Source organism: Ischnura elegans, chromosome 3, assembly GCF_921293095.1.
Source record: "Ischnura elegans chromosome 3, ioIscEleg1.1, whole genome shotgun sequence".
NCBI lineage: Eukaryota > Metazoa > Arthropoda > Insecta > Odonata > Coenagrionidae > Ischnura > Ischnura elegans.
Genome location: NC_060248.1, coordinates 32650530 through 32677433, shown reverse-complemented (window position 1 = coordinate 32677433; position 26904 = coordinate 32650530). Strand labels below are relative to the sequence as shown.

Sequence of the window (26904 nt, the reverse complement as noted above, 5' to 3'; positions counted from 1 at the left end):
CCCACCACAAAGAAAATAAATGCCCACCAAGCAGAAAGGAAATTATGGCGGATCGTGACGGGGTAACACACCAAACAGAAACGAAAATCCACGAAAGACACGTAGATAGGTCCACTCCCGATCACAAATCGTAAAAACGCCACATGATTCCCCAATGATATTCGCAAAAAATTTACGATCCGAAAATAAAAACAAATACTAGGCACGCATTGCATCCCGACGCGGGAGTCCCAGCGACCCGTCTTGTATGGAGCGCGGCAAGTGAGTGTGTTCTCTTCGGCATCAGAAATAGCAGCCAACGGATATAAATAGTACGTTGGCGGCGGCCGCGGAGGCGTTCGCAGGTGGAATGAGAGGAAGGGAGCGGGAATAAAGCAGGGGGACTTTTTTTTCGGCCGCCCTCTCCTCCTCACAACTGTGATATTCTTTCGAGGGCAGCCTCCGGAGTAGATGTGCCTCGCGTATCACCGTAGGCTGAGGCACTCCGAAATATCGACGTCGGACGGCGGCGCACGTCCGGGCTCTTTCCCCGCTAGCCGCCCGCGCAGTGCTGGGGGAAACCTCCGCCGCCCTTCCCCTCTCCCGAGATTCCCCCGAGCGCTTTTAAAGGGGAAACTTAGGGTAAACTGGAGAGGGTACATACAATAAAGGCCGACGAAAACCAAAACGGGGTGGGAAGGTATTGGAGTACACTACACAAATATAAACGCCAATGCAAGGGCAGGCGGATGATATGACCAAATATATGGAGCCGGAAAACGATGGAGAATTATAATGTCTAACCGAGAAAAGCAAATGACCTAGTTCTAAGTAAAAATCCCTAGCAGGATTCCCGACTAGCACCATGCGTGCGATATGAAAATTGCAATTTTTGTGACGCAACCGCTTCAACGGGAGAATGCGTGACGCGACGGATGATCACTAGCCAATTATGGTGGGGTGAAAGACATCAACCTCTTTTTCAAATACTGTCAAAAAATGTCATGAAGTGATAGACGGCGGATTAAAACTCGTTTCGAAATGGCGATATGAAGATAAGGGTCGGAGATAACGCGGAGACGGCGGTCATAATCATATTACGGCTCTATCGATTGCTAAGGCCATATGCTGCATAGTTACGAGGATAACAAACTTAGTGGGTTACACATGACGGAAATAGGCCAATCGCCAACTGTCAACGTTAAACTATTGGAAACACTAAATTAAACGTATATTTATGCAAAAGTAAAGGTAAAGATCCTATTAATAAGCCGTATCCGTTGGAGCGACACTACATCGCTGACAGAACGCACACTTGCACACAAATGGTGTTAAAAACAATACGTCACTTATTTACGACCACACGCACTGGACAATCAACTAACATGCTAAATGAATTATTAAAAAAGTTATTTACCTGATATTGCAAGAGGGCATCTCTGTTCTCATCCATATTGGTTATCTCGAAAGTTGGAGGTTGTGGAAAGAGTCCTTTTCCGGGATACGATGTACTTCTTCTGAACTTGATGGGCGATATCACCATCCCGGAGTGCTGCTGATGATTGAATGTAGGACTGGGCTTCCGATTCCCGAGGCTCCCCATGTTGCCCATTGAGGAAAGAGGGTTGAGGTTCGGGACGGAACGCCCCCGACTCCATGGCGAGAGACCCGCTGCATTTTGCCCTTGTGGCCCTGCCGGAGACCAAGTACTCTGATGCTGTTGAGGCCCTGCTGACCAGGATGCTGCGTAGCCCTTTCCAGCCATGAAAACATTCTGAGGGTGGCTACCTCCTTGAATATGCCGAGAGATGTTATGAGGAAAGTTGTGGGTAGCGGTGATTGCCCGCCTTTGAGGCTGTTGTTGACTTTGAGATTGAGGTAAACCAGGGGCAATTTGAGGCCCTAGACTAGTGTTGAACAAAGGATTTGGGTTCGAAGGAGGGAAATTTTGAAAAGGGAGCGTACCATTGACTGCAGGGACGTTGAGGCCGTGCAACAGACCATCTTCAATGGACCCCGACGACCAGAGGCTTGCTGTCGATGTGTTACTCGTATTTATAACATTAAGACTAGGTTCGGAAACGTTAAACCCCGTTCCCAACTGAAGAGGTGTAGTAACCGATGATGAGCCGCCTTGCCCTTGATCGCTGGACTTGGTGGTGTCTGTTTGGGAGACTCCATTTCCGATATCTCTAGGGGTGTTCTCTTCCTCTTTTGGTTTCACAATAGACTCCCCACTCACTTCCGGATTAGGCGAGAGTTGTTGATTTTTCACGGCTGATTTTTCGATCAAAAGATCATCTTGCATTGCCGTGTGCTGCTGGTGTGATGAAATGGTATCCGGCACAGATGTAGGTGTGGTAAAAAATAACGAAGAGCTACTCGCCGAATTCGCCGGAAAATCAACCGAAGAAACTGATCCAACGTTAGAATTCACATTGAATTTGAAATCCCCCATTAGATCTTGCACGTACGTGTGATTTTAACCTATACTTTCTTCGGGGGGCTAACTTTTACTAGCACACGTATGAGTCCCGCATCTGCTACACCACCTTCGACGAACGCTAGCGATGAGACTTTTGTTTCTCCGTTCATCGATGTCGGCTACATTCCAACTCCTACCGCCAGGCTGCACCACTGTCTGTGGAGACTGCTGCTGCCGGCTGCGTGCTATTGGTGGAAGTACTTCTCCTATTCCCGTGATTGGCAGCACATCCCGGCGTGCGAACGTAATATCGACGTTCTGGGAGCAGGACAACAATTGGACTTTCAAATTACTGCAGTTTACTATTGTTGAATCATTGCTTGACAAAATCAACAATTATCAATACTTCCTGCCGTTGCCGCATAATCATCGTAACATCAATATACACACAGTGGGCTAATTAAAAATAATGCACCGAATTATTTTCTAACTATTTATTACGTTAGGTACTTCTTACAGCATTGTATCCACAATAATCGCAAGGAAAAAAATGACAAAATAATAAGGCACCATCAGAAACCGGAATTTTGCGCAACCAAGGTTTTCATAAATTTCTGGCACTCGCCGGCGGATGAATTGACACACCAGATTTACCACAAAAGCAATATGAAGAAGAACCAATTACTTTCCAATAAACTGAAGGCACCTTTATCCTAAATAGACAAAAATTCACAAGATGGTATCTCCGGACGTGACTTAAAATTAATTTAACTGACTAATGCCAATTTTTGTCCTAAAGCTCAAGTTTCTTTCGCACTGTAAAGATAAAGTCTAAAAACATCCACGTCCAAATAAAATAATGCATCCACCACGATAAGGAAAAAAATTAACTAAACATCCATGACTAGGACCAAATATCCTCGCTTAGATGAACAACGCCCACCTAAAATTAAAATTAAAATGTGCATGAGAAACAGCCTCGTTTTCCAACAACATACATTATTGCATAAAATCATTTACACCTACCTAATAATGATATTATCAATAAATATGAACAAAGCTAAGCCCTGATGATAGTTTAAAAATAAACTGAAACGTTGGCTAAAACTTTTTTGCATCACATACTCCGAGAACTATTTTATCATGAATTAAACGAGGTCAAGATAAGAAGGAAAAAAAACTAATAATGACCACCAATTCATTAACCAAATTGTCCGAAAAATACAAGGTTTAAATACGACATCATAAGTACACAGAAAAACTTGAAACGTACACCAGAAAAAGAGGCAAGCTCTTAGTAAGAGTGAAATAAAAATGGGAATTGGAATATAAAGTTATTCATAGCTCATTTAAAATAAATCACAAAAAAGAAAACTGGGAGGTAAAAAGTTGTCGCAAGACGTTCCACAAGAAAATAAATTTAAGGATATAATTGAAGGCAACAACGTCCGACACTTTTGGAGAAATAAGTTTAACTTTTCTAAAATCAATCGCCAAGCAATCTTATAGAAATGAACATATGTACAACTATGAAAGAGAACTACGAACTAAAAATTACATTAGCGAGGTAAAATATGGGCGACATAAATAATCTAAGTTTCATCAATGGAAAATCCCTAGGTTTAAAATTGCCTAAAGATAAAAAATCATATAAACGACAACTTATTCGTAATGTGAGACGACTAAATGCTAGATTTGAAAACGTAAACATGGCTAACATGCTTGTCATGTACTTATTGGAATGAATAATGCGGGAAAGTATAGGGGAAAAGATTACAAAAATCAAAAAAAACTGAAGGATAGATTGATACAAATCGTAATCGAAACAAAGCTAACGATTAGACAATTCGAACGTTCTAAGTACAATTCAAAATTTCTATGCAATGGATCATAAATCCCACCAAAACATCACAGTGAACCCGACAGTACGAGCCAACTCGTTGACATACACTCTAAACAGATGAATATACAGTTGATGATACGTACCCAGGATTTTTCCGAAGGCATGTCAATCACTTATTTACATCTCAACACAAAACTCTCCTTCTTAACGAATAACCAAGCCCATTTTATACCTCGTGCCAAACATAAACAAAAGCTCTGTGCTAATCATTTTCAATTTACAAAATAAAGAGGACTCTGACGATGTTGGGTATAACAAAAGAGCGTAGAGTAGCGTGTAGCGCAAGTTTGAACTAGATAAGTAAGTTCACAAGGGACTTAGTTTTACAATGCATAGGTATTCGATAATTCAATAATTTATCATGTAAGTATTTTAAATCAAAACGAAAATATCTAAATAATATCGCTTTGATTGAATCCTAATTTCATTTATGAATCACGAAAATTCGATTCTATTGAAATGGAGTTCAATTGGACCCAGCGCCGGTAGGAAGGATAGGAAATATTATATGCCTCATAAAAAACTGGCAATACTGATCAGCATTCGTGAAGAACTTCGCAGAAATTTTATAGTGAATAATTTTTTCCAATTATCTCAAGCCTGTATAGAATAACGAAGTGAAACATATGTTTCACTTCGTTATTCTATACAGGCTCACGTTCAATATTGTACCTTAGATTGAATTTTGAGATTTAAGAAGCTACGTGATAAATAATTTTCTTCGCAAATAGTGTCTTATGGGCGTCAGGGTTCCGTGATTAAATGTTAAAATATAATACTCACTCACCTTTAATTAATTATGAGATCATAGGTGTGGCAGGAAATTTGTTTGTGGGGAGGGGGCGTGGTAAACTTGGAGGAGGGAGGCATTATGGGGGCGGTGGGTTTCTATATTCACTAAATACTGTCCCCTCCGAAAATTTAAAAAAGATAGAATATAATTCTTTTAGGTCTAACTCTGCTACTACATGGCAAAGACACCATTTAGCAATCTTGCTAACCCTAAGAAATGCTAACTTTACCTTCCTTTTATATGTATGTATTAATTAAGGCTGCTGGAAAAATGTAATTACATTATGAATGAATTTTTGGAAGAGTCACAGAGGCAAATAAATGTATGTAAATGTATAAATATTATATGCATATATTTTATTTAACTAATGCTTTATATAAAGTGTTCTGTAAAGTCCTGGGGCCAATAAAATATTTTAATGCACATATATTTTAAGAGGATGTCCGTCTGTCTGCTGTTTCTGTATGGATGCATGGATTGTGGCCAAAGTTAGTGCATCTCATGCTCCTGAAGCCCATAGTGTTACTTTTGTTTGCATCCGACGCTTCGTTTGCATCGTTTTCTCATTACCGAACCCAGCAAGAACATTCAGCACCACCTAGCACCCATTCCCACCCTCTGCTTAGTCTCCCACCTTCCGATAACATCCCCATCCACTCTGCCATGTTTCTATATCTTTGTGAATGCTGATTCGGTGATTTATAGTACCACTACTGGCTTTTCTTGCAATTTCACTGCTCACAGGTAAATAGTCTATGAATAACCTTGTTATGCTTCAAACGTGCATTCTGACACATCATGTTTCATCTTACATTCTTCCATATTTTCCCATTGAGAGGTATATGACCATAAATTCAACACTGTTACTTTCCCCTTCTCTGGGTACTATCCTTCCTAAGCAATGCAGGGTGGTCAGCAAGTAAATTAATAGAATGGTTCTCTCACACCCCTTCCAATGGCTGCACCTGATGGTGAGACTCTCCAACACCCTACTGAGTTCCTAGCAATATTAAAGACATAGCCAAAAGGCCAGCAAGACTTTAATACCGACTTTCAGCAGCCCAGCAAAATTCATGCCCTTGAAATTAAGATTCATACCGCTGAGAAGCCACTTTGGAAGCTGACCCAGCAACAGTTCTTAACATGCACACACAAGGCTACAATCCCTTCAAAGATGCCACATGAATGCCATTTTCAAGTTGACGAGAGGGGTACAAAATTACTCACAGGAATGGCAAGGAGTACCTCCAATAACTGGGAAAGTGGAGTACCTATCTATCTCCAGACAACCTTCTATAGCTATGAAAGGCGACCCACTCTGGATTAATTTTCCTTCAATGCCTGAAAAAAATAGTCCCTTCACGATTTTCACCCTGATTTCATGTTTTAAGAGATATTTGGTGATTTCCCATGACCATTTCAACAAATTTGTCCGCATTATGTCACCATATGCCCGACCTTTTGAATGGCATCTACCTTAAAATATATATCTGGTGTGAATGGCTTTACCTGTAGTGGTTAAAATTACCACATCTAGTCCAACTGCTTGGGTAACTATATTTTGCATGCACATTTGAGGTTGATGGACCATGCATCTTAACATTTTAAGAATACTTGGCCAAAAAAAGTAAGAATAAATAAACAATGCATACATGAATAAAAAAGTAACATTTATTTTTCATAGTAAAACAACGATAATGGTGATTAACCTTTCATTTTCATACAGTTGAATGACACTTAATAGATTAGACTCATAAAATAATAAAAATCAACTGGAATATGTAAAAAAAAGTTTCCAAAAAATGGAATGAAATTTCCCATTCCTTTGACAAATGACTCATTCTTACTATTAATCATTATTGCACAACAAAATAAAAACTTCTCACAAATTTGAGAAAAGTAACTTCCAAAAACGAGAAAAATACTTAAAAAAATAACCTTCACTCTCATGGATATCTTCTTGAATACATCAAGTCCATTAACAATGATATTTTATGTAGAAATTATCTCATGGATTATCATTCATAAAATAATTACATAACTAATAATGTAACTCACAAAGCTTTGGTTTCTTTCATCATATACTTCTCAATTAATAAATTCAACATTGCAGTAAATTTGAATTTTTTTCTTAAAATTATTTATAAATGACAAGAATAGCCAAGATGCTCAGCGAATAGCATATTTCTCAATATGGCTGCAATCTAGGACGATTACAATGCTCATTTTTATAATGCTTCGTCTCTCGCTTCATTTTACCAGGAGCATCCCTATTGCTCAATGCAACTGAATTTGGATCAATAAACATTAACTTAGGCATATTGTTTGCTTTACCAACTTCCCTCTTCACTTCAGCTAAGCTTTTACGAAACAGTTCTATTTGTGGTTGGGGAAGTGCAGGACCATTAATTCTTTGGCGAAAAGGTTCAGACAGTGGCTGGCTTAGTGCAGCTTTATTTGGAGGAATATTTTCAGTATCTTTACGATACTTGACGGGTGACTTAAGTTTTCTCACTTTCTTCACTGGAGCAATGGGAGGAGGCATGGAAGTATCCTGAAAAATGTTGAACTGAGGCATTTTCACCATGATCGAGCAAGATTTCATTGCTTTGGCTTCACTTTCCATTCTTCTGAGAGCTTTAGAAGTAAAATTCCCAGGCAGTTTCAAATCCCAAGTCAATGCTGTTAGAGTAAATATAAGAAGGTATTATTTTTACAAAGTCTACGAAAAAGGGGAGAAACTACACTGTTAATTTAACTTTTTTAGTTTTTGGAAAAAATTTATCGAACTAACCTTTCAAACTACATATTTGTTTTACTTGCAAATCTTCAGAAGAGCATAGGCTATCTATTTGCAAATTTAATTTTTTTTAAATAAAAGACCAAAACCTCAAAAATTAAAAAGGAAGATGAAAAACGAATGACCAACAAATAATTTTCTGATGCACAAAGGTTAAGAAAACACTTAGCTGTTTCACAAAATAAAATATATTGCGACCGGTTTCGATACAGCGTATCATCATGAAGGAGTTTCACCATGTTACGCCAACCACCATCGCATTCGCAAATAATTTTCTGCCACCAGATCATGTAGAAGATATTAGTCAAGTCGAAAAAAATCATATCTGCACATTACAACCCCAGTAGGATGATAAACAGTGGAACAGAGTTGCCTAACCTCTCCTAATATATCTTTAAGTATACCTTTCACCATAGGTGCCTCATTCAGCATGGTAGCTGGCAATGTAATGGGCTCCTGTGAAAGAATTATCCTCAATACCTTCCAAAGGAGTAGGTATATTGTCTCAACGCCAACGTTTTTAGTGACAAAGTAAGGTGGCTATGTACATTTGGCAACGTTTAGTTCGCTCCTCCTCTCTCTCCCTTGGTTCTACCCCTATCACATTAGCGAAGCCTTCCGAGAGTGTCTGGACTCTCACAAAATCTCACCCGCAAATATAAAGAGAATAGATTATAGCATCACCGTGATTCACTCACATAATTTTACCGGACTCATTGGCAGTTGGGTGTAGTCTTTACCTGCCAAATTGAAGGTCGTGGGTTTGTGTTCTGCCCTAGGTGTCTATGACTGGCTATTGGTGTTTGTTAAAAGCTCCCGATGTAAAAGGCCTCTAAGTGCTGTTTTTGGGGGTAACAGATATAAATAGGTAAATAAAAATAATTTGATCATTTTAAAACTCAAAAGAGAAAGCTTTGTAATGCCACATGAAATTCATAAGTGGCCAGTTTAGACATTTTAAGTTATTACCAGGTACAACTCAAGAAGAATGCTCTTTCTATAAAGGCACAGAAATTAAAGGAAACAGGAAGTGAGTGAGAGAGGCATCGGTGTGTGTTGGGGAGAGGTGAGCGAGTAAAGGTGGATGATTAAGTGACTAGCGTGGATCAAACCAGTGGCGGCTTGCCCATAAGGACTCTCGGATGCCGCCCCTAACAAAGATTTGAAAAAGGAAAAAAAAATTAAATACCCATTCAATTGTAATTATACATCTATTAACCAAGGCATTTTTTTCAATTGCATGTATCGAAAATGTAGGAAAAACACACAAAAATAGTGCAAGAAGTTCGCATTTGTAGCCACGGGGCACCGGCCAGAATGTCCCAGTCCATCACCATGCAGTTAGATGAAGAGCGGTAGTAGTGGGGGCTGCTGGTGCTATGATGCATCTAAGCATGTGCCTCATGGAAGTCTTGGGATGCCGCCCGAGTATGCGCAGAACGAGGTATCTAGTGAGTTGACATCGCTGCACTGCCTGGCAGCCGTATATTCTTGGTCTTGCAGTGTTGCAGAATACCTGTTTTGGTGACCAGTTGACTTATTATGTGCAAGTTGTTTTAATGTAAATAGGCATAGTTGTAGTAGAGTTGATCGAGTTGGTGATTGTTAGCATTTTAGTGTTAGCAATTGTTTTGTGCATAGTGGTCTCTAGATTTCCTGAAAAACTCACTAAAATACACAAATTATTCAAAAATGTTAACACCCGGTGGAGTGTGCCCCTCCCACCATTTGACTCACGAGCCGCCACTGGATCAAACGTACTGAGTAAGGTAGGGATTATCCATGGGGGTTATCATACATTGAGATGCCTTCCAAAGGAAGGTATTACCTTTGGTTAGAATACCTTCCTTTCCAGTAATTACCTACAACCTGCAGATAAAATATTTAACGCAGTAGAATGCCTCCATTTTGGAGGGATATCTAAATGGAGCTGTAATGACCAAATATATACATATATACTCACACAAATGTGTTAAAAAAAGGTTGGTCATATGGCGCACTGCTTCAGGACGCCAGTGCACTCCATCCTTCACCCTCCTAAAGTAGAAAGAATCATTTATAAATTCACTGAATGATGCATTGCAATAATTTAATCAAATAACGCATTATAGGTATATGAAATATGTCTGTCATTGGCGTCGTCAGCATCAACACTTTGGGGGGGACAATTGGGTTATATTAAATTTTTTTGTACAATTTAGGGGGGGAGGGGGACAAAACTGACTGTTCAAATATTGGGGGGGATGCGTCCCCCATTTCCCCTATGGCGGCGACGCCTGTGACATCTGTCAAATAGTTTCTACTATCCATACACTAAAGATGGATATGAAATAAACTGAAAAGAAGGTAACTCTAAACTGTTTTTCAATGAATGAAGTCGTAATGATGAGAACTTAAGATGGACCAGCAAAATCCCTCATTCCCTGCTACTCCACGTCTGGGAGGATGTGCCTAACAATGATTGATATAATTCCAATTGATTTAAATCATGAGAAGTTGAGGCCAAGCGATCAGAATATGTCGTTCCTTGTAATTTTCATTTCAACGATGATTTGAGCCTTCACAGTGAGTTTACTTGGGTGCCCATATTCAGACAATACTGAAATTAATTTTGCACTCACAACTTAACCAAAGTGATGCGTACAAACCCCACTAAAATGCGATAGTGCAAAGCACTTACTATTAAAATATCATTATGTACAATTTGCATTTCAGTGAATGATAAATCCCAATTAAATTAGAAAATAACTACATAGGTATTCAATCCAGATCAGCCATCATCAGCAATATAAAAAGAGCATCTCAAACTAAATTTACTGGTATTGACATCAGGACACTATATCCTAGTCAACATAATCTGAAAACGATATACACCAACCTGTGAATCTGCATTCGGAAGTGATAATGAAAATCAAGTACATTGTATCCAAAAGATGGCACTAATTGCTTAGCATATAGATTCGCCTCCATCACCTCAAAACGTAGGGAGTGTTTCATGAATTCAACCTGAAGTAAAAAAGCATACAAAAATTTATATCCATCTCACTAAGAATCATCACATTGAAATAATTTTAAAAATTAATTGAATCCTCATTCCATTCAGTTGAGAAGGAACATTGCTTTGACTTGCTGCATTCTTTGCACTGTTTACCTAGCTCATCCACCTACCCTGGCAGGCCTTCTTCTGACAGACTAATCGATGCTTGATCTAAAACTTCTTTGCTCCCAAGACTCCCTACTATTTTCTATCCATACCTACAAAATATCATGAGTGACAGAAGACAATCTAGCCTTAAACCAAGTCATAAGCCCAACAACAAGTCACCTTTCCCTAACTCTACACTCTTCTTACTGCCTTGTCTCCTCTAATTTTCTAATAATGTCTTCTGTGATACATTTTCCTAATCCCTTAGCTACAGTTGTGGGATTAGGAACATTATAGCAAAAATGAAAAGCAAATTAAATGCATTAATCCATGTCATGGATGACAACTACAATGCTGGAAATGATAGGTATGAAAGAAACGCTAAGGCCACGGTGAGAACATGGATATATTACCACAACTGCTGAGAATACAGAAATATATACATATATGCAAGAAGGGGAGTAGCTTTGGGCATGAAAAAGAAAGTTGGCATTGAAGATAAGAATTAATATAGCAATGATCCCAAAAATATTTCACTCGATGAAGAAAAAACTCATCAAATGCGCAAGATAATGTGGAAAAGAATGCTAGGAATTTTTTTCCAGCCTCGAACATCATTCAACCTCAAGGGCCAGCTGCCATTGGATGATTTTGCAATGCTCAGTAAATTTTGATCCATGACTTCAGGGAAGAAGTATGTTATTTGTAAGGGTTTCCCACGTCCATCCTAACAATGCTTTTATCCTGACATCATCATGTGGACTACATCAAGTCTGTATCCTTATCAAATCATATGGCATAGGCGACTGACAGAAATAATTAAGAATTATCCCCACCATCATCAAGGGGTCATTGGGGACACAACAGTCCTTTCACCGTGACATGATTGAGACGCAGAAGAAAGGTTACATAAATTAGGAACACTAAGGGCCAGTTACATGATGTCTGGTTAGCTTTAACCATAACTTTAGGTGTTAACATGAATTGAAATGTCTGAAAATTTCAACAAAATCTAAGTATGCAAAAAAAATTGCTCTGTAAAACTCATGTCCCTTCAACTTTGCACAATTAGCTTATGGCTAAACATAATAAAGCCAGCCCTAAAGGCCGTTTTACACGGTACACGGAATTGCGCAGGTTAGAGCTGCATTAATTTCTAAAATGGCGTGGAATTGCGCAAATGCATGGACGAAATTAGAACAGGGGCTATTTAGCCGTCTTGCATCCACGCATTCTCGCATATGTTCTAGCAATTCACCGCTACACACGACGCAATTTTGATTGCGCCTTCGTTGTACGTCTGATTGCACAATTCCGTGTACCATGTAAAACGGCCTTAAAATAGGTATAAGTGAGAGCAGATCATCCCCATCATCGCATTGTAACTGCCTTCTCTTTTCACTATTATTTGGATAAACGAGAATTCAATGTATTGTCAATCCTTCAAAGGAGACTTAAGTAGTAAATGAGAATTTACCTTGAAGGAATTTGGTTTTCATAAAAATTAGAACAAATCATACCAGAATCAAAAAATTTATTAATACATCACCTGCTTAACCAAAAAGGCCCCTTTGCATGAACTTGATACAGGTAAAGTTGTGGAAAACACAACAAGTGTTTTTGAAGGTAAGTTGCTCATGAAAAGGCGAAACAGCTTTTGCATATTTTCCTTGTATAGGTTGACTCCATCTGGACCCCATCTGAATATCAACATGACATAATCATCACAAAAATGCTACTAAGGAAAGGAAAATAGAGGATACCAAATTTTATCATCCCACACTGCACAGTGTCCGTGGATTTTCAGAACAGCCAGAGGACGTCCGACGGCAGTCCAAGGTATCTATGCATTGGCAGTCTACCATAATGCATCCAGCAGATGTCCAATGACTGTTCAACTTTTTGAACATTTATTTTAATCATTTAAAAATTATTAAATGCAAATGCATAGTGAATTCAAATTTTTGAGTTAAAAAGTACACTACAATCAAATTAAAAGGGAGGAAGATACTGTTTTTCTCACATGGCTGCCTAAGCCAGGGATTTCAATAAATTGAGAGAACAAACATACGTGGACAATATTGATCATAGCAATTATCAGACAAGGACTCCACTTCACTCCACTCCAAGGACACTTATGGTGTTCACTCACCCACCAAAAAGCACATCAGCACTGGTATCAGTGGTTTTGGGAGGACAGAATAGTTGTGACTCGTTCATTATTGGCTATAGGCTTTTATAACCTTAATTTCTTTTGCAATTTATTACAAATTTACATAAATAGTTTCAGTGTGGATTAGATATAACTGAAGAAGAAAAATTCATGTAAAACTTTATTACAATTTAAGAATTCAGACTGAGAGAGCCTTCCTCCCTTTGCTGTATTTATTATTGATTGTCACACGAAGCCCTAATAACAGGCCAGGTTGCATTGTTGACAAATGAGAGGTAAGAGTAGGTACCGACACAACTAGAGGGGTCTCCTCAACGCCACCCCCACTCCAGAAGACTCAAGGAAGAACCCCGCTCCTGGCACTTTCGGGAGAGATAGGAAAAGCATGATAGCACTCCCAGGCACTCGGGTTAAACAAAAATCTGGTGGTTAATCACCCTCCCTTGAAGCAGGGGTACACACCACAATGGGTGGTCCCATGGTCACCCCCAAACCAAAATCCCTCACTGCAGATATGGATGAGAGACATCTTAATCCTGGTGAAAAGAGCCAGTGACATATGTATATACATGTGGTAAAAGCATGAAATCATGATATAATTTGTTTTAGCAGACCTATTATAAAAGAGAGACATTGTATAAACAAATTTAATGCATTAAGTAAGTGTAATGACACCATGAGTAATCTTTGTTGATGAATCATAACATGTTAACACTACACTGCAGAATGTGCCAAAAGACCAATCAAGCTTGAAATAGCAAGGTGAACAATTAGCCCAGAGCAGTGTCAAGTGATATCAAAACTCTGTCACAGCACTTAGCATGCTTTTGTCAAATTGTCCATCATGGACCGATGGACTTCAAGGGACATTTCAGATAGCGTCATTCCTCCTCCATTACCCAGGCTACACGATGAACCACCCGCAACCATGGAACCTGTCACCCATTATGAATTCTGAGAGGTGTTTCTACACGTAATTCAATGGGAGAGCATTAAAACCTTCATGTCCACCTTGGACTTTTTTCCAGGATAGGAAGGACTGTGGGCTTTTAATTAATTTCTCCAAACAATTAACCGATTGCCTTCTTCACTCCCACTGAAATCAGAAACAGTAATATTATTTCTGAGTATTCACCAATGCAATTCCCACGTTTGGCATTGAGAAATGTAGCCACTTTGTGCAGGCTCTCATTTGCACTAAATATTAACCTGTACACCATGTTGTCACCACAGGAGCAATATCAAATGGAAAAATTCGAATGCAGCCTAGCAAATTGTATATAGAAAAGGAACTGAAAGTATAAGGGTATCTTGAAATATCTCTACCTTGTAATACAGCACTCCAAACACCAGTTTTTATCTAAAATTTTTACCATAGTTGGTTATACTATCATACCAATATGAGTTGAAGAATCGGAGAATAGAAAACAAGGCCACCTTGAGCCTAGCGGGGTGACACAAACTCAACATTTATGTAAGTCATAGCAAGAGAATCTCAAAAATCCAAAGTAGTTGCTTGAATGGCTACAGCTAATATTATTTTCAGGCGGTTTAATGATATCTAGTCACAATAAATTTAAAAGTGAACATTGAATACAGCACAAAACTAGTGCCAAGGTGATAATATTGCTTACCTTGTAATATCCCATAAACAGGAATTGATGAGAATGATGTCAGGCGGCGAGCATTTATTACTTTTGAAATCATTCAACATATTTTCAATTTCCACCGTGTAGCACTTCGTTAAAAAGTTGAATTTTACGTGAATCCCATTTTTCTGCCCAAAGAGAACCATATTTTCATGAAAAGATCAACATTAGGAAGGTAAAATAAACAATAACGATAGCATGCAACTGGTTTTTTAACCTTGTACTCCCTCATTTCTACATAGTCTCTGCCTCTGTTGAGCTCGCCTTGTTTCAGCAACTTGTCCCCGACGTAGCTGAAATCCAACTGACAAAAAGAAATTGTGGCGTTCTGAGAATGTCCATATAAAACTAATAAAAAATTAGAGCAAAATATATTTTTGGGAGTGCGGGAGAAATACCTTCCTCCTCAGGTGGCTCGGGGGTATAATAGAATTGTAATTTGCCAGCCAAATAATGTCACGATAAAGAGCTCGTAGATCTAAAAATAAGCACATCACAAGTCGTTAGTCAATTAGTGAGAACAATTACCAATGACTGATAGTTCTCGAATCTTCATTGAAAACAACGCACATGAAGTAGAACATGTAGGGTAAGGCACTTACTCGAATCGCCCAAGATCAAAATGAACTTTCCACTTAGGAGTTGCTTCAAATCTCGATGTAAAAATATATCGCCCATAATGCGTACTCTTTAGTGTCCTTACAAAATTAAACGCCAACACCTAGGAAAGTGTTCACACGTTACGAATTAAGGTGCTCGCTACTTCATGCATTCGCCCACATCTCCGCCTGTCTCATTAGATCCCCACCCGATATGCCAATCACAATCGACGAGCATGATGAAACGCATGTAAGAAAATTAATGGCGGGAGCTCAAAGTAATGAAAATGTTGGTATCGCTATCATAGCTCGTTTCTTTTACTTCTACCATAACTTAAAGAAAATATTTCCCTTTACAGAAGCCATACGGTATGAGCAGCCAAAGCGGAAAACAATTCGCCAGCGATAGAATTTGAAATGGCGCCGAAAGGCGGCGCGATGGGTGAGCGGGATGGGGTATGATAGAAAAGAGAGATACAATTTTTTTCGCCTGTTGCCTGTTCATGCTTTCCGATATAATTTTATATATCTCGTGCTGAAAAAATAGAAAAGTGTATGGCGAGATCATTTCTCTGTCTTAATGACGATCTGGCGATCCCGCACGTCTTTTTAATTGTCTTTCAAATGAGCAGGGGTACCATATGGTAGCGATATGCATCATATGACAGCGATGAGCATCAGAATTATACTATCAGGATCAGATGATTGACTTTTTTCTTTACTAACCATATGTTAATATAGCATAAAGTAAATATATTTGCCCAGTCATATAAATGTTCAATAAATATATTTTATCAAATGCCTATATGATAATTTTCATGAGATAAGTCTTCGAACATGAAAACGCTAGATGCGCTGTCAGGGCCATATATTGGAACAAACATCAAAACCTTTTCATGAAGAGCTTGCTCTGAAGCACCATAGCGTCGCACGCCTAATGAGCGGGGCTTCGCAAGCGCAACCCGCAACAACTACTCAAAACCATGTCATGAATGCGCTCCTAAGGCGAAAATATAAACTGTGTTACGTAAGTGGCCTGGGTTGATGTTAGAACTAACTGCCTTTGTGAAGTGTGCAAAGGGGCGAATTTTTTTGCGCATACGATCGGAATTTTCCTCACGCTTAATTTGAGGCGGGTAATGGGGTAGTGATTAGTTATAGCAATACGCGCACGCATCCGCACAGAATTTAAGTTATTTTATCAATTTTTATTATTTTTGAAAATTTTTTCTGATTCGTAACATTTGGGCGATGAGAAACACGAATGAACCATTAGCAAAAAAAATATAGAGCCCCTAGTGAGTATGCAACCTTACAGTTATAGGAAGTCTTAATAATTTTTATAAATATTGTTTTTCATGGACATGCGGTTACATACATTAATATGTACGCAAAAAATTTAAAATTCGGAGGAAGCTTTCGAAAGTTTTTATTTTGCAAATAATTCCTAAAATTAAATACTCAAAACACCTATGAAATGAATGTTTTATAAAGGCTAAAAATATCTATCCTTTGAGGTATGCAACCACCATGTCATGTGAAATTCAGAGCTTTGCAGAAGTCGTCAAAATGTTTAAACTTATATTTATTATTACAATATTTATTTAGAAACTCAAATTCATATTCAATGTAAATATATAATATATATTCAAATATAGTCAACCCATGAATGGGAAAGAAAAACTCCCTCATTGTGAGAAATCAAGAGAGCAGAAAATCCCCTTATGGCGGAAGGATTTTTATTTCATGTTTACAGCCCCCCCAAAAATTCTGAAATATATGGGGATAAGGAGGTTCATAAGGAATTATTACTAATATTCTCTTGTATAAGGTAGATTTCAATGGAGTACTTATGAAGTACTCTGGCAGAGTCTCCTCCCTTCATTAACTTCCCTCTTCAATTAATTATAAGGTCTTCTCCCTTTCATTCCATCAAAAAATCCTATTCTCATTCCTTCTTTACCTCGGTTACACAAAATTCTACCCTCTAATACTGTTTTCAACATCCCCTCCGCTAAGTGCTCTCTCCATCCATACCCTCTGTTTCCTCGGTATCTCATCTAAAACCTGCCTCTCCTCACCCACCACGTCCAGCACTTCGTCGTTCCTCTTCCTTTCTGTCCACTGTACTTTCTCCATACCCACCTCTCGAATGCCTCCAGTCTTCTCCAGTCCTCCTTTCTTAGTGTCCATGTTTCCGCATTGTAAAGCGCTACACTCCAGAGCAGACTCTTCCCTTACCTTTTCTTTAAACTCTTACATTATGATCCTCTTATAAGCTCCTTCCAGTTCATGAATCCCTCCAATGGGAATGCAATTCTCTTCTTGATGTCGCACTACTGTATCCGTTTTCCTCCAATGTGCTGCCTAAATAGTTGAATTGATCAGCTACTTGCTCAAGTTTTTCCCCACCTACTTTTACCTTGAGTCTCACATTCATAGTTCGCTTTTACTTTGCAAAACGCTCTACAAAACCATTGGTCTGTTTAAAATCCTAAGTACCACTTCCATCTGTCTCTTTTGGCACCTTGTTTAAAGGGAGTTGTAACCTGGAAACCCCCCCTGTGGATATGCCACTGAAGTTACGATGCTGTATATATATCCAGAAATGGTTATTAATACCCAAAAGATGTCAGGTCCATACTAGGACATTAGGTGGGGGGGATTTGATGTTTAAGGATTGCCTAAGGTCATGCATCGATTGACCGGTTGTTGGAAAGATTGCAGGCACTGCTTCATGTATCAGATAACTAGGGCGTGGAATATGGCATGAACATTAATCACGAGAAGGTAAAAATTATGCAATTTTTGAAAGAATTAAGAGCTGGAATACGATACTCAAGATAAAAGTAGGTCGTCATAAACTTGAGTAATCGGATATGTTCAACTATGTTGGCAGCTGATTGGAAGAAAAAGGTCTCAGCACTATAAGAGCATCAGGAAGAGAATTGCTTTAGCAAAGCAGGCATTCATGAATACGAAAGAGATGATTGGAGGATCGTTCCATATGAGTTTAATGCCAGTTAAAAGTCAGACCATAAATGTTCTACTTAATTATAGCATAGACCTGTGGACATTGAGGAAGGAGGAGGAGAAAAGAATGGAATTGTTTGAATGGTTGGCATGGAAGAGAATGGAGAAGGTAAAGTGGACAAAGAGGAAGAGGAATTCTGAAGTGCTTGTCAAGGTGGGGGAGGAAACGAAACCTATAGATGAGATACAAAGGAAACAGGGTTTTGTGGCTCAAGTTCTGAGCAGAATAAGGGCTGCTAAAATCTGAGTTAAAAGGAAGAATTTCAGGTAAGTGATGGAGGGGATGAAAGAGAATAGGGTTTATAGATGAAAAGAATTAAAGGAGGATGCCTACTTGTGAATAGTATAGGTATGTCCAATCACGGTGAGTATGAGGGGACATGCAGGCCCAGTATTGCTGGGGAAATTCTTAAAATGCTGTACGTAAACTTACCTTTACCAGTGGAATACCTTAACAATGCATAGTTAATTATAAAGGTAAGTTCCTAAAATCAAGGCAAATTTCTGTCTTCCGTCTTATGAATAAATACCGTTGTCTCAAGGCCTCCTCTATTTAATACCGTTTTAAAGGAGGTTGTGTGGTTGTCCACCAATAGCTTTTACTCTCACATTCAAAAGTAATCACTAAAATAGAAATATTAGAGAATCACCCAGAGGAATAGACAAAGGGCGGCGGTCTTGAGTACCCACACTTAGGGGTTCTTAGAGGGATATCTAACAAACATTCTCAGCGTTCTGTACGGTGTTGAAGTAATGGTGGGCATGTGCCCGAGCCTCTAAATATGGTGCTCCAGTTGAATTACGCTCTTTGAATATTTGGTGATACTTGGACAAAAATGCCACATACTATGAGGGGACTTCAGGAACAAAATGTTTGGAAAATCTTGTTCTAGGGAAGTTAGAGTGGTTTCTAAGACAGTGGCGGATACAGATGAGGGGTGCGTCCTCGCCCTTTGCAGGCACGCCCGTATTGCCAAACATTGCAGAACCACAATTATAACTTTTTTATATCATAAGATGGCACTGTATTGTATATGCTCATAGAAAAAAAATCCTCTAAAATCGCTGGCACATGGCTTTGCCTGGTTTCGCTATTTAGTTTGGCCCTCTTCGCTTCTATAGCGTTGAGGTGTTTTTCCCCGTCCCATCCCCTTCCGAACCTATCCTACCCCAGAGGCGTCGACGGGCTCCTATCGCGGCGGCGCCTCTTTCCTTCCTCTCCCCGGGTGATCGGGCGCATAAGCCTCTGCCTTGGTTCCCGGCCCCGGTGTGTTGTATCCCTGAAGGACTCCCCTCGATCCGTTTGTCTTGCATATGTGCGTAATAAATTTAACTAAAATTTTCTTAAACTCTGCATGTGACTTGATTATTTTTTATTAGGTTAAAAGTAAAGGTAACTCAAGATATCTTTTGCACCCCCCCTCGAGTTTTTTGTATCCGCAACTGATCTTTTCTAAACGCGTTGCACGTAAATTAAATCAACTAATGATACCGTACATATGAATTCGTCTATTAAGCCTTCACCAATTAGGACGAAAATTGAAGGATTAACTGAGCATCGTATGTTCCAATCAACAAGGTCTCTTTTCCCTCGTTCTCAAAACTCTTCTGTTGCTGTGATGCAAATAGTTACGCAAAGAATATAGTTAATTAACGTGCTGCTTAATTTTTCATAGATATTGAGGCTGCGTTCGCTCTACGCCATTCTTTTCTCTGATGTTTTTCATAAGCGGGAGTGGCGCGCTTTGTCGGGATTTGTTTGGTTGTGATTGATACCAACTGATATTGCTGATCTTAGTTGATCATAAGTGTTTTCGATGTAGTTCTCCTTTGGTTGACTTTATGTTGTATAATATTTAAACATGGCTGATATATTTACGTCCAGTCATGTTAGAAATCTCTTAAAAGGGAAATTCATTTTGATTTTGGGTGATTCCAGTAAGTATCATTGTCATGTTTTCTGGTCTATCGTGTACTTTGTCACTATCAGAAACATGTGTTAACATTTTTTAACCATGGGATCCTTCCAGATATGCGTGCCGTGTATCGAGATGTTGTTTGGGTTTTGAATAACAATAAAATCGTGCCCGAAAGTCATCTGCGCCGCAAGGTAATTTAATGTCATATTATATTAAAGGGATGTTAGATAGTGGTTTCTCAAATTATTTCTCTTTCTTTTAAGCTCGACTTTTCGTACCTTGGTGACAGACTCATCAAACAGGGTGAACTCAACCGAGGGAGGGACTACCTAGAAATGAGAGAGTACCTGGTTAGTTTCTTTTTGTGTCAGTATATTTTGAATATTCATTTCAGTCAGTACATTTTCATTCTTATTTTTCAGACTGATGAATTCTATGTTAAGTTTAATTTTCTAACCAAGTGTTTAACGAAGGAAGTTGAAGAAATGGTTGAAGACTTCAAAAAGGAAAAAACAAGAGCTCCGGACGTTATTATTATCAACTCGTGTCTCTGGGATATTGCTAGGTATTTCTCTTAGAATTTATATTTCCTCTTGAATTGCATTCGTGGTACTAAGGCATGCTTTTGTGAAGTGAAATTACCGCCTCCAGTTGGCGATTTTAAGACTCCTTTCTCACACTTAAATGTGTTTCCACCTATTGAGGCTAAATTGTCTTACTAGTCTATCTTTGGTGAACGATACAAAAATATGTCGTACTGTCCTCTGAATTTCAATTTCACAAACTCTAGTACACATATTTCGATCGATTTACAATCATTATCAGGTGTTAACATATTTCAATTCCAGGCAATATCTTCCAAAAGTACTAGGTGGGAATAGATTGGAAGGAATAATGGAAAGGTTTTGGGGAAGGGAGTGGCGATATGAAGCAGTTAGGGGATTACATGAAAAATAGGGGAATGACCAGCATACTCATTTTCGTTCAGCAAGTCAAATTTATTCTTTTTTCACCATTTCCTTCTGTTTGGGTGTTTTTCTCCCATTGGGTGCTAGATAAAGTAAAAATTGGGGACATGGTTCTCTAAACATCTTTTGCATTTGTTTTGTTTGCTTTTACTTTTTATGCATATTGTTTAAAACGCAAATTTCTGATTGCATGAGTATTATAAGTCACAAAATTCACTCTGATGTCAGTTTTTATGAAACGCTATTTATTTATTTCCCATTTATTGGTTAATGTGATTCAACGAATGTTCATTTTTGTGTACAAATCGGCTAATTTAGAAAATGACAATGCATGAACTTTCTCCACTTAATTAATTTGCTTGTTTGTAATCACTGTAGGGTAAGTATACCTTTTAAGCATCCCTTTATAGATGAACATCAATACGTTATTCTAGATTCATTGTGTTATTGACAATATATTCTTGAAGGAAAGTTTACAATTTTTCCGCTTGACTAATGTTGTTGAACAGTGTAGTTAAATGTGGGCAGAGGCTGGAGTTACTTGCCAAACCTGCTATATAAACATACCTGTACCGAAGAATCCTCAATTGCATCATTGCAGCTCAATTGACCTAACAAAAGACCCGTAGGGTCTCAGATTTTGGTCGAAATTTATGCATGGTTTATTTAACTTCAAATAATTTATGCATAATCCGTGCATAAATTATTTGAATTTCAAATTGGCCATAGGCAACTTGTGCAGTATAGATGCTTCTTGTCAGCTGATGGTTGTGAAGAGGGGGAATAGTGGTAAAAAAATTGCCCAAGCATTTCCTGAATTTGCAACCAATAGGCTAGTAGGCGAGGCTTGACATGGGTGACTAATTGATGTACATGCTCATAAAACAATCTACACTCATAGTATTGCCACAATGCGGGCATATGGAGGGGACCAATGGCAGTAAAGCATCTAATTTCAGAAAAATACTGCTAGCCATATTCTGATATCATCTTCCATTCTGTTACATTGAACAGAGTAAAGAAAATGGTGAATATTTCATCCTTACTTGTGAATAGAAGTGGAAGGGATAAAAAATGAAAAATATGGTTCCTTTCATTTGGTGAACTATGTCAGATCAGGGAATAATGAAATGCTGATGGATGATCCCATGTAAACAAGTGATTCCACAAATATATATGCCATCATGCATGTGTATGCATGCATGCATGGAAACGGCTATTTTATGCCTTTTGAATTGTAAATTAGAAACATTTTGCTATGAGCGATCATGGAAATGGTCGGGGAAGCCCATCAATGAAATCCATATCTTAAGGTTTGGTATGTTAACACTTTAACCCATTGTCACTAAGGCTGGAAAAATTATCTTTGAGCATAGTTCTTGGAAAATCATTCCAGGTGGGGCCCAGATGGGGTTTCCAAGTACAAGGAGAACATGAGGAAGTTGTTTACCCTCTTTAAAGAAAGCCTTCCTGTTAAAACATTAGTCATCTTTGCCACAACCCCTCCAATATCACAATCTTGCAGTGCAGCATTTTTAGTCAAACAGGTAATTTCTAGTATTTTAACTAGTACTTATGCTTAGACCACTTTTAAAGGATTTAGTTCTTAATTTGATGTGATAAATTATTGGAATTCCCATACTAGGTTCTGTCGCTGAATGTCTCAAATTGTATCTTTGATTAATGGGGTCAAATCTTGTAGTATGCATATCGAAAATTTAATGTTGATGAGAAAACTGACATCATTGTATCCCTGGAAGCTCCAAGAAAGTGATGCATTTGTAGTTTTTTTTTCTCTGTGATGGAATGTTTCAGCAGCAATTTTGCTGCTGCTGCTCAATTAACTCTTTCACCATTTCAAGCCTTGAAAAATACAAAATATCAGAGAAATTGAGAGTAAATGTTATACACGAATTGCAATGTATTACTTATGTAATTTAAATTTTGTTAGTGTATGTTGTGTTCAGAGATCGTGATCTTACCATTATCTATGTATGCTGTATTACAGTAGATTGAGCTTATAAATCCACCGTAAGAGTACCAGAATAATATCTCTTTTTCCTCTCATGTCCTCAGATTGAATTCATGAAGCATTCTCTCAGATTTGAAGTCATGGAAGCAAATCTTTTTGTCAGGCAAATAGTTCCTACTTATGGCTATGATATAGTGGATTTACACTATCATCTGAGGATGCAGATTCACAGGTAAGCTCATTTAAGTGCATTTGTATTTTGGAGGATGTGGTTATTCACAAAAAATTGTGGGAGTCACTTTGATTCTAAGGGCGGTAATCTTAGTCGACCAACTGACCCTTGATACATCATCAGCCTCTATGTAAATCGACCTTGCCCTACATATGGCTGTTTTTGGAATTAAACGGCCCCTACTTGATGTAGGATACCTGAACCAGCCCTACACCCTACAAAAACATGGCAGCCAAATTTTTTCTACTGATCACTTCGATTAAAGAATCATAATGCATATGAAGGAAGACAAGCTCTCACAAACTATTTTAAATTGTTCAGAAACACAGCAGAAAGGTAATAATACCACCACATTATTACCATAAAATGAAATAATAAAATTGGCTGAATTATAATGAGTACAATATAGTTATAATACAATATAAGTTATATAAAGTAGTATACATGCACCTTATTTGTGTGAATACTTATATGTTAATATTTTTCACGTTTGGCACTTGGTATGCTCTTGAGAAGCCAATGCTTATTTTATATATAACCGTAGGAAACATATTTTCATACCGCTATTTGCTTTATAATAAACTTAACTACGGAAGTTAAAAACGAGTGACGAGCCTTGATGGTGCAACATAAGTTCCCACCTAGTTTCCCATATCTGCCCCGTACTTATCACTATCTAGTACAGGCCGCTTTTGAAGTAATTTAAAGACAATATGGTTCTACTTTTGGCTCAAATTGAGAGTATTTGTAGTGATAATTAATGTACTGACATGACCTAGCAGACAACATTGATTGTTTATTTACCTTCAGCCATTGCCCTAACTGTACACCCGAAAATTTTCGTCTTTTCTTAGTTAGGTCCCATTACGCAACCAGATTGGAAAATTGGCACTGTGCCATCATCTACATCATCTCAGAGAACTTGATGATGGAATCACCCCCCACCACTTGTCTAGGGTTGACTGAGAAATGCATGTAGGGGCCTCTTGATAAGAAGGATGGATATGTAGGGTCGACTAAGAATGAGTGGACGAGCGTTGCTGTGGAGAAGCAAAACTTTCTTCCTGAGTTTACCCCAATGCTTGTCATGGCCCACATGCCAATTTTCTGAGTGATTATTCCTTGACCGTACACACAGCAAATCTGGCAATAAATTTCTAATTGGTTTGTGATTGATTGCCAACAAAAAACTGGTTGCGTACGGAGTGTAGAAACACTCTGGTGCCAACATAGTGGCGCTTGTCCCGCCCAGTGCCATGCTATGACAAAGCATCTGTTACTTTCTTGATAGCCCTCATGTGTAAATTAAATACGCAATATATTATGATATAAATAGTAGTGCTTTACTTTATTTCTTGATCAGACAAAAACTACAGAACAAGAGATATACTGTGCCTTAAAGATAGGTGTAGGAATAAATTTTCCAACAGACAGTGAAGTACTTCAATAAAATAGGTAGGCCATAATAAGAACACACGTATAACTTAATTTCTCTTGTAGGTTGACAGCTTTATCGTTGCCGTTGCTGATCTCATACGGTTTCATTTCAAGTAAAATATTCTTTAAACATTTTATACTTTAATCTTTTCATTGATATATTCAAGTTCATACTACTCATGTAATTTCAGGAGGTGCAAAGATGGTGTTCATTGGATTCCCACTGCTGTACGTCACATTACAAACTTGCTACTGACTCACATTTGTTAGTACACTTTTAAAAATTCTTTTTAGTATCCAGTTAGCACCGATAAATTGCCACTTATTTAAAATTGGTTTTCCTTTTTCTACCTTTTCAGCTTTGTGCTGGGATGTTCCTTTGCCAGGAAACTTTGAAGGAAAATTACTTGATCGGATGAAGGAAGGTGTAAAGAATGTCAAAGATATTAAGGAAAACTGCACTCTCCCTGATTTCAAGGTGGTGAAGGACCCCATTATGCCCCCACCACCTGTACCCAATCGGAACAAAAGATCCAGGTATCAAGCTAGGCCAAAGAGGGTAGATCTTGAAAACACATACACTAATTTGAGGCATCGTAATCGAGACGTTGTCGTCCTTGATTCTCAATATGCTGACAATATATCTCAGATTGATACATATTCAAGCACATCCTATGATGACAGACTAATATTTGGCCAGATTAACCGAGACATTACAGAAGGGATAGATTTCACAACGGATGATGCATACTATGATTTACCCATTCAGGACTATCCTGTGTTTGGTCCCTATGGTGATTTTGAGTCACATGTTGGGGCAGAAAGGCATAGTCGGTCATATGGAAGAAGAAGTGTGTACAATGGGAGTGGTAATCCACCATACAGAAACAGATATCAACGTTCGTATGGTAAACCATATTAAAAATTCTATAGGTGAAATCTAAAACCTGTCTTATCACTCCCAAGTAATTTTTGTGTTCCTCTTAGTTTTATTTTTTATAGTAAAAATTGTAATTTCAAGGTCTATTTGAGTGAATGAGAATGAATTGGTTTTTGCTAAAGGGAAAACTAGTGATTTAACCGAGCATCCAACTGGTCAGTTTATGCAGTTCTTATATTTTGTTTAGGCAACAAATGTGCATCATCTGAGGAGAATTTTTTTTTGCTATTTAGATGTCTTGTGCCTTACTTTTTTTTGTCTTATTATTATCTCAAGAACCTGTTTGCAATTTCCCTAATGAGCCAGCAGTTTTGATGGCCATACGTTGTATGACTTATTCAGATATAATGAGCGTATTTTCCTAATACTAAGCCATACTCTTGGTGGATAATTTGTGACAACTTATTTCTTGAAAAATGTATTTACGGAGTGAAAACAGTGCTGTGAATGATAAAAATGTGTTCGTGAGACACAGGAAGATATTCTTCTTCTACTTCTATGATTTGTATGTCATAGTGTATTACTGTGATCAAGATTTTGAAATGAGCATACATTTAAAATGTGAACTATTTTTGTGTTTTTGAAATGAAGAATCATTCTATTTTTGATGTTATATGCTGAAGTTCCTGACAATATTTTTATAAATAAAGGTGAAATTGTTTCAAGAATTGAGTGAGTATTATTGAATAAAAACGATAATGTGTGTACATCAATGCTTCTCTATGGAGAGAGAAATGTGGGTACAAATTAACACAGGGGTCATACCACCTCAATTCAACAAAGGATCTCCCAATTTAAGAATCATCAATAGCCAAATCTGGAAACTTACTATGAACTACTATTTACCCTTTCGATCATCTGTTCATTTTCAAAGAACTCCAACTCAAAAATCAGAAAAATATGAGTACATGTCTTTATTTTTCAAACTCTATAACAC

At 38.1% G+C, this 26904-nt stretch overlaps 3 protein-coding genes across 5 annotated transcripts in view; 1 reads left to right on the top strand and 2 right to left on the bottom strand.

The window, feature by feature from the left end:
- Positions 1–2688, bottom strand: part of LOC124155636 (cytoplasmic polyadenylation element-binding protein 4-like) — a 559373-nt gene extending 556685 nt beyond the window's left edge. The window contains exon 1 of one of the 2 annotated variants that reach the window (XM_046529633.1): positions 1397–2688. In XM_046529633.1, coding sequence (XP_046385589.1) covers positions 1397–2437 — 1041 coding nt within the window. In that variant the 5' untranslated portion in view covers positions 2438–2688. The remainder of the gene's footprint in view (positions 1–1396) is intronic. The other variant, XM_046529634.1, reaches the window with a different exon arrangement.
- A 4065-nt stretch (positions 2689–6753) lies between these two features.
- LOC124155634 (PC-esterase domain-containing protein 1B-like) overlaps positions 6754–26904 on the bottom strand; it is a 38070-nt gene continuing 17919 nt past the window's right edge. For both annotated transcript variants that reach the window (XM_046529630.1, XM_046529631.1), the window contains 4 exons: positions 12595–12745; positions 10779–10906; positions 9864–9937; positions 6754–7782 (listed from right to left, as the gene is read on the bottom strand). In XM_046529630.1, the coding sequence (XP_046385586.1) occupies positions 7289–7782; positions 9864–9937; positions 10779–10906; positions 12595–12745 (847 nt within the window). In that variant the 3' untranslated portion in view covers positions 6754–7288. The remainder of the gene's footprint in view (positions 7783–9863; positions 9938–10778; positions 10907–12594; positions 12746–26904) is intronic.
- Positions 20094–26643, top strand: LOC124155635 (PC-esterase domain-containing protein 1A-like). The gene is made up of 8 exons (XM_046529632.1): positions 20094–20437; positions 20530–20609; positions 20682–20768; positions 20841–20983; positions 22783–22933; positions 23463–23590; positions 25219–25292; positions 25387–26643. Exons 1-8 carry the CDS (start codon positions 20362–20364, stop codon positions 25947–25949), a joined length of 1302 nt encoding a protein of 433 aa, XP_046385588.1. The 5' UTR covers positions 20094–20361; the 3' UTR covers positions 25950–26643.

What these genes read in the sequence shown, in the direction of transcription:
- LOC124155635 (XM_046529632.1), top strand. Translation starts at nt 20,362, where the DNA reads ATGGCTGATATATTTACGTCCAGTCATGTTAGAAATCTCTTAAAAGGG. An exon ending in TTTGATTTTGGGTGATTCCA is followed by an intron (nt 20,438 to 20,529) that starts GTAAGTATCATT and finishes GGATCCTTCCAG; the next exon opens with ATATGCGTGCCGTGTATCGA. An exon ending in TAGAAATGAGAGAGTACCTG is followed by an intron (nt 20,769 to 20,840) that starts GTTAGTTTCTTT and finishes CTTATTTTTCAG; the next exon opens with ACTGATGAATTCTATGTTAA.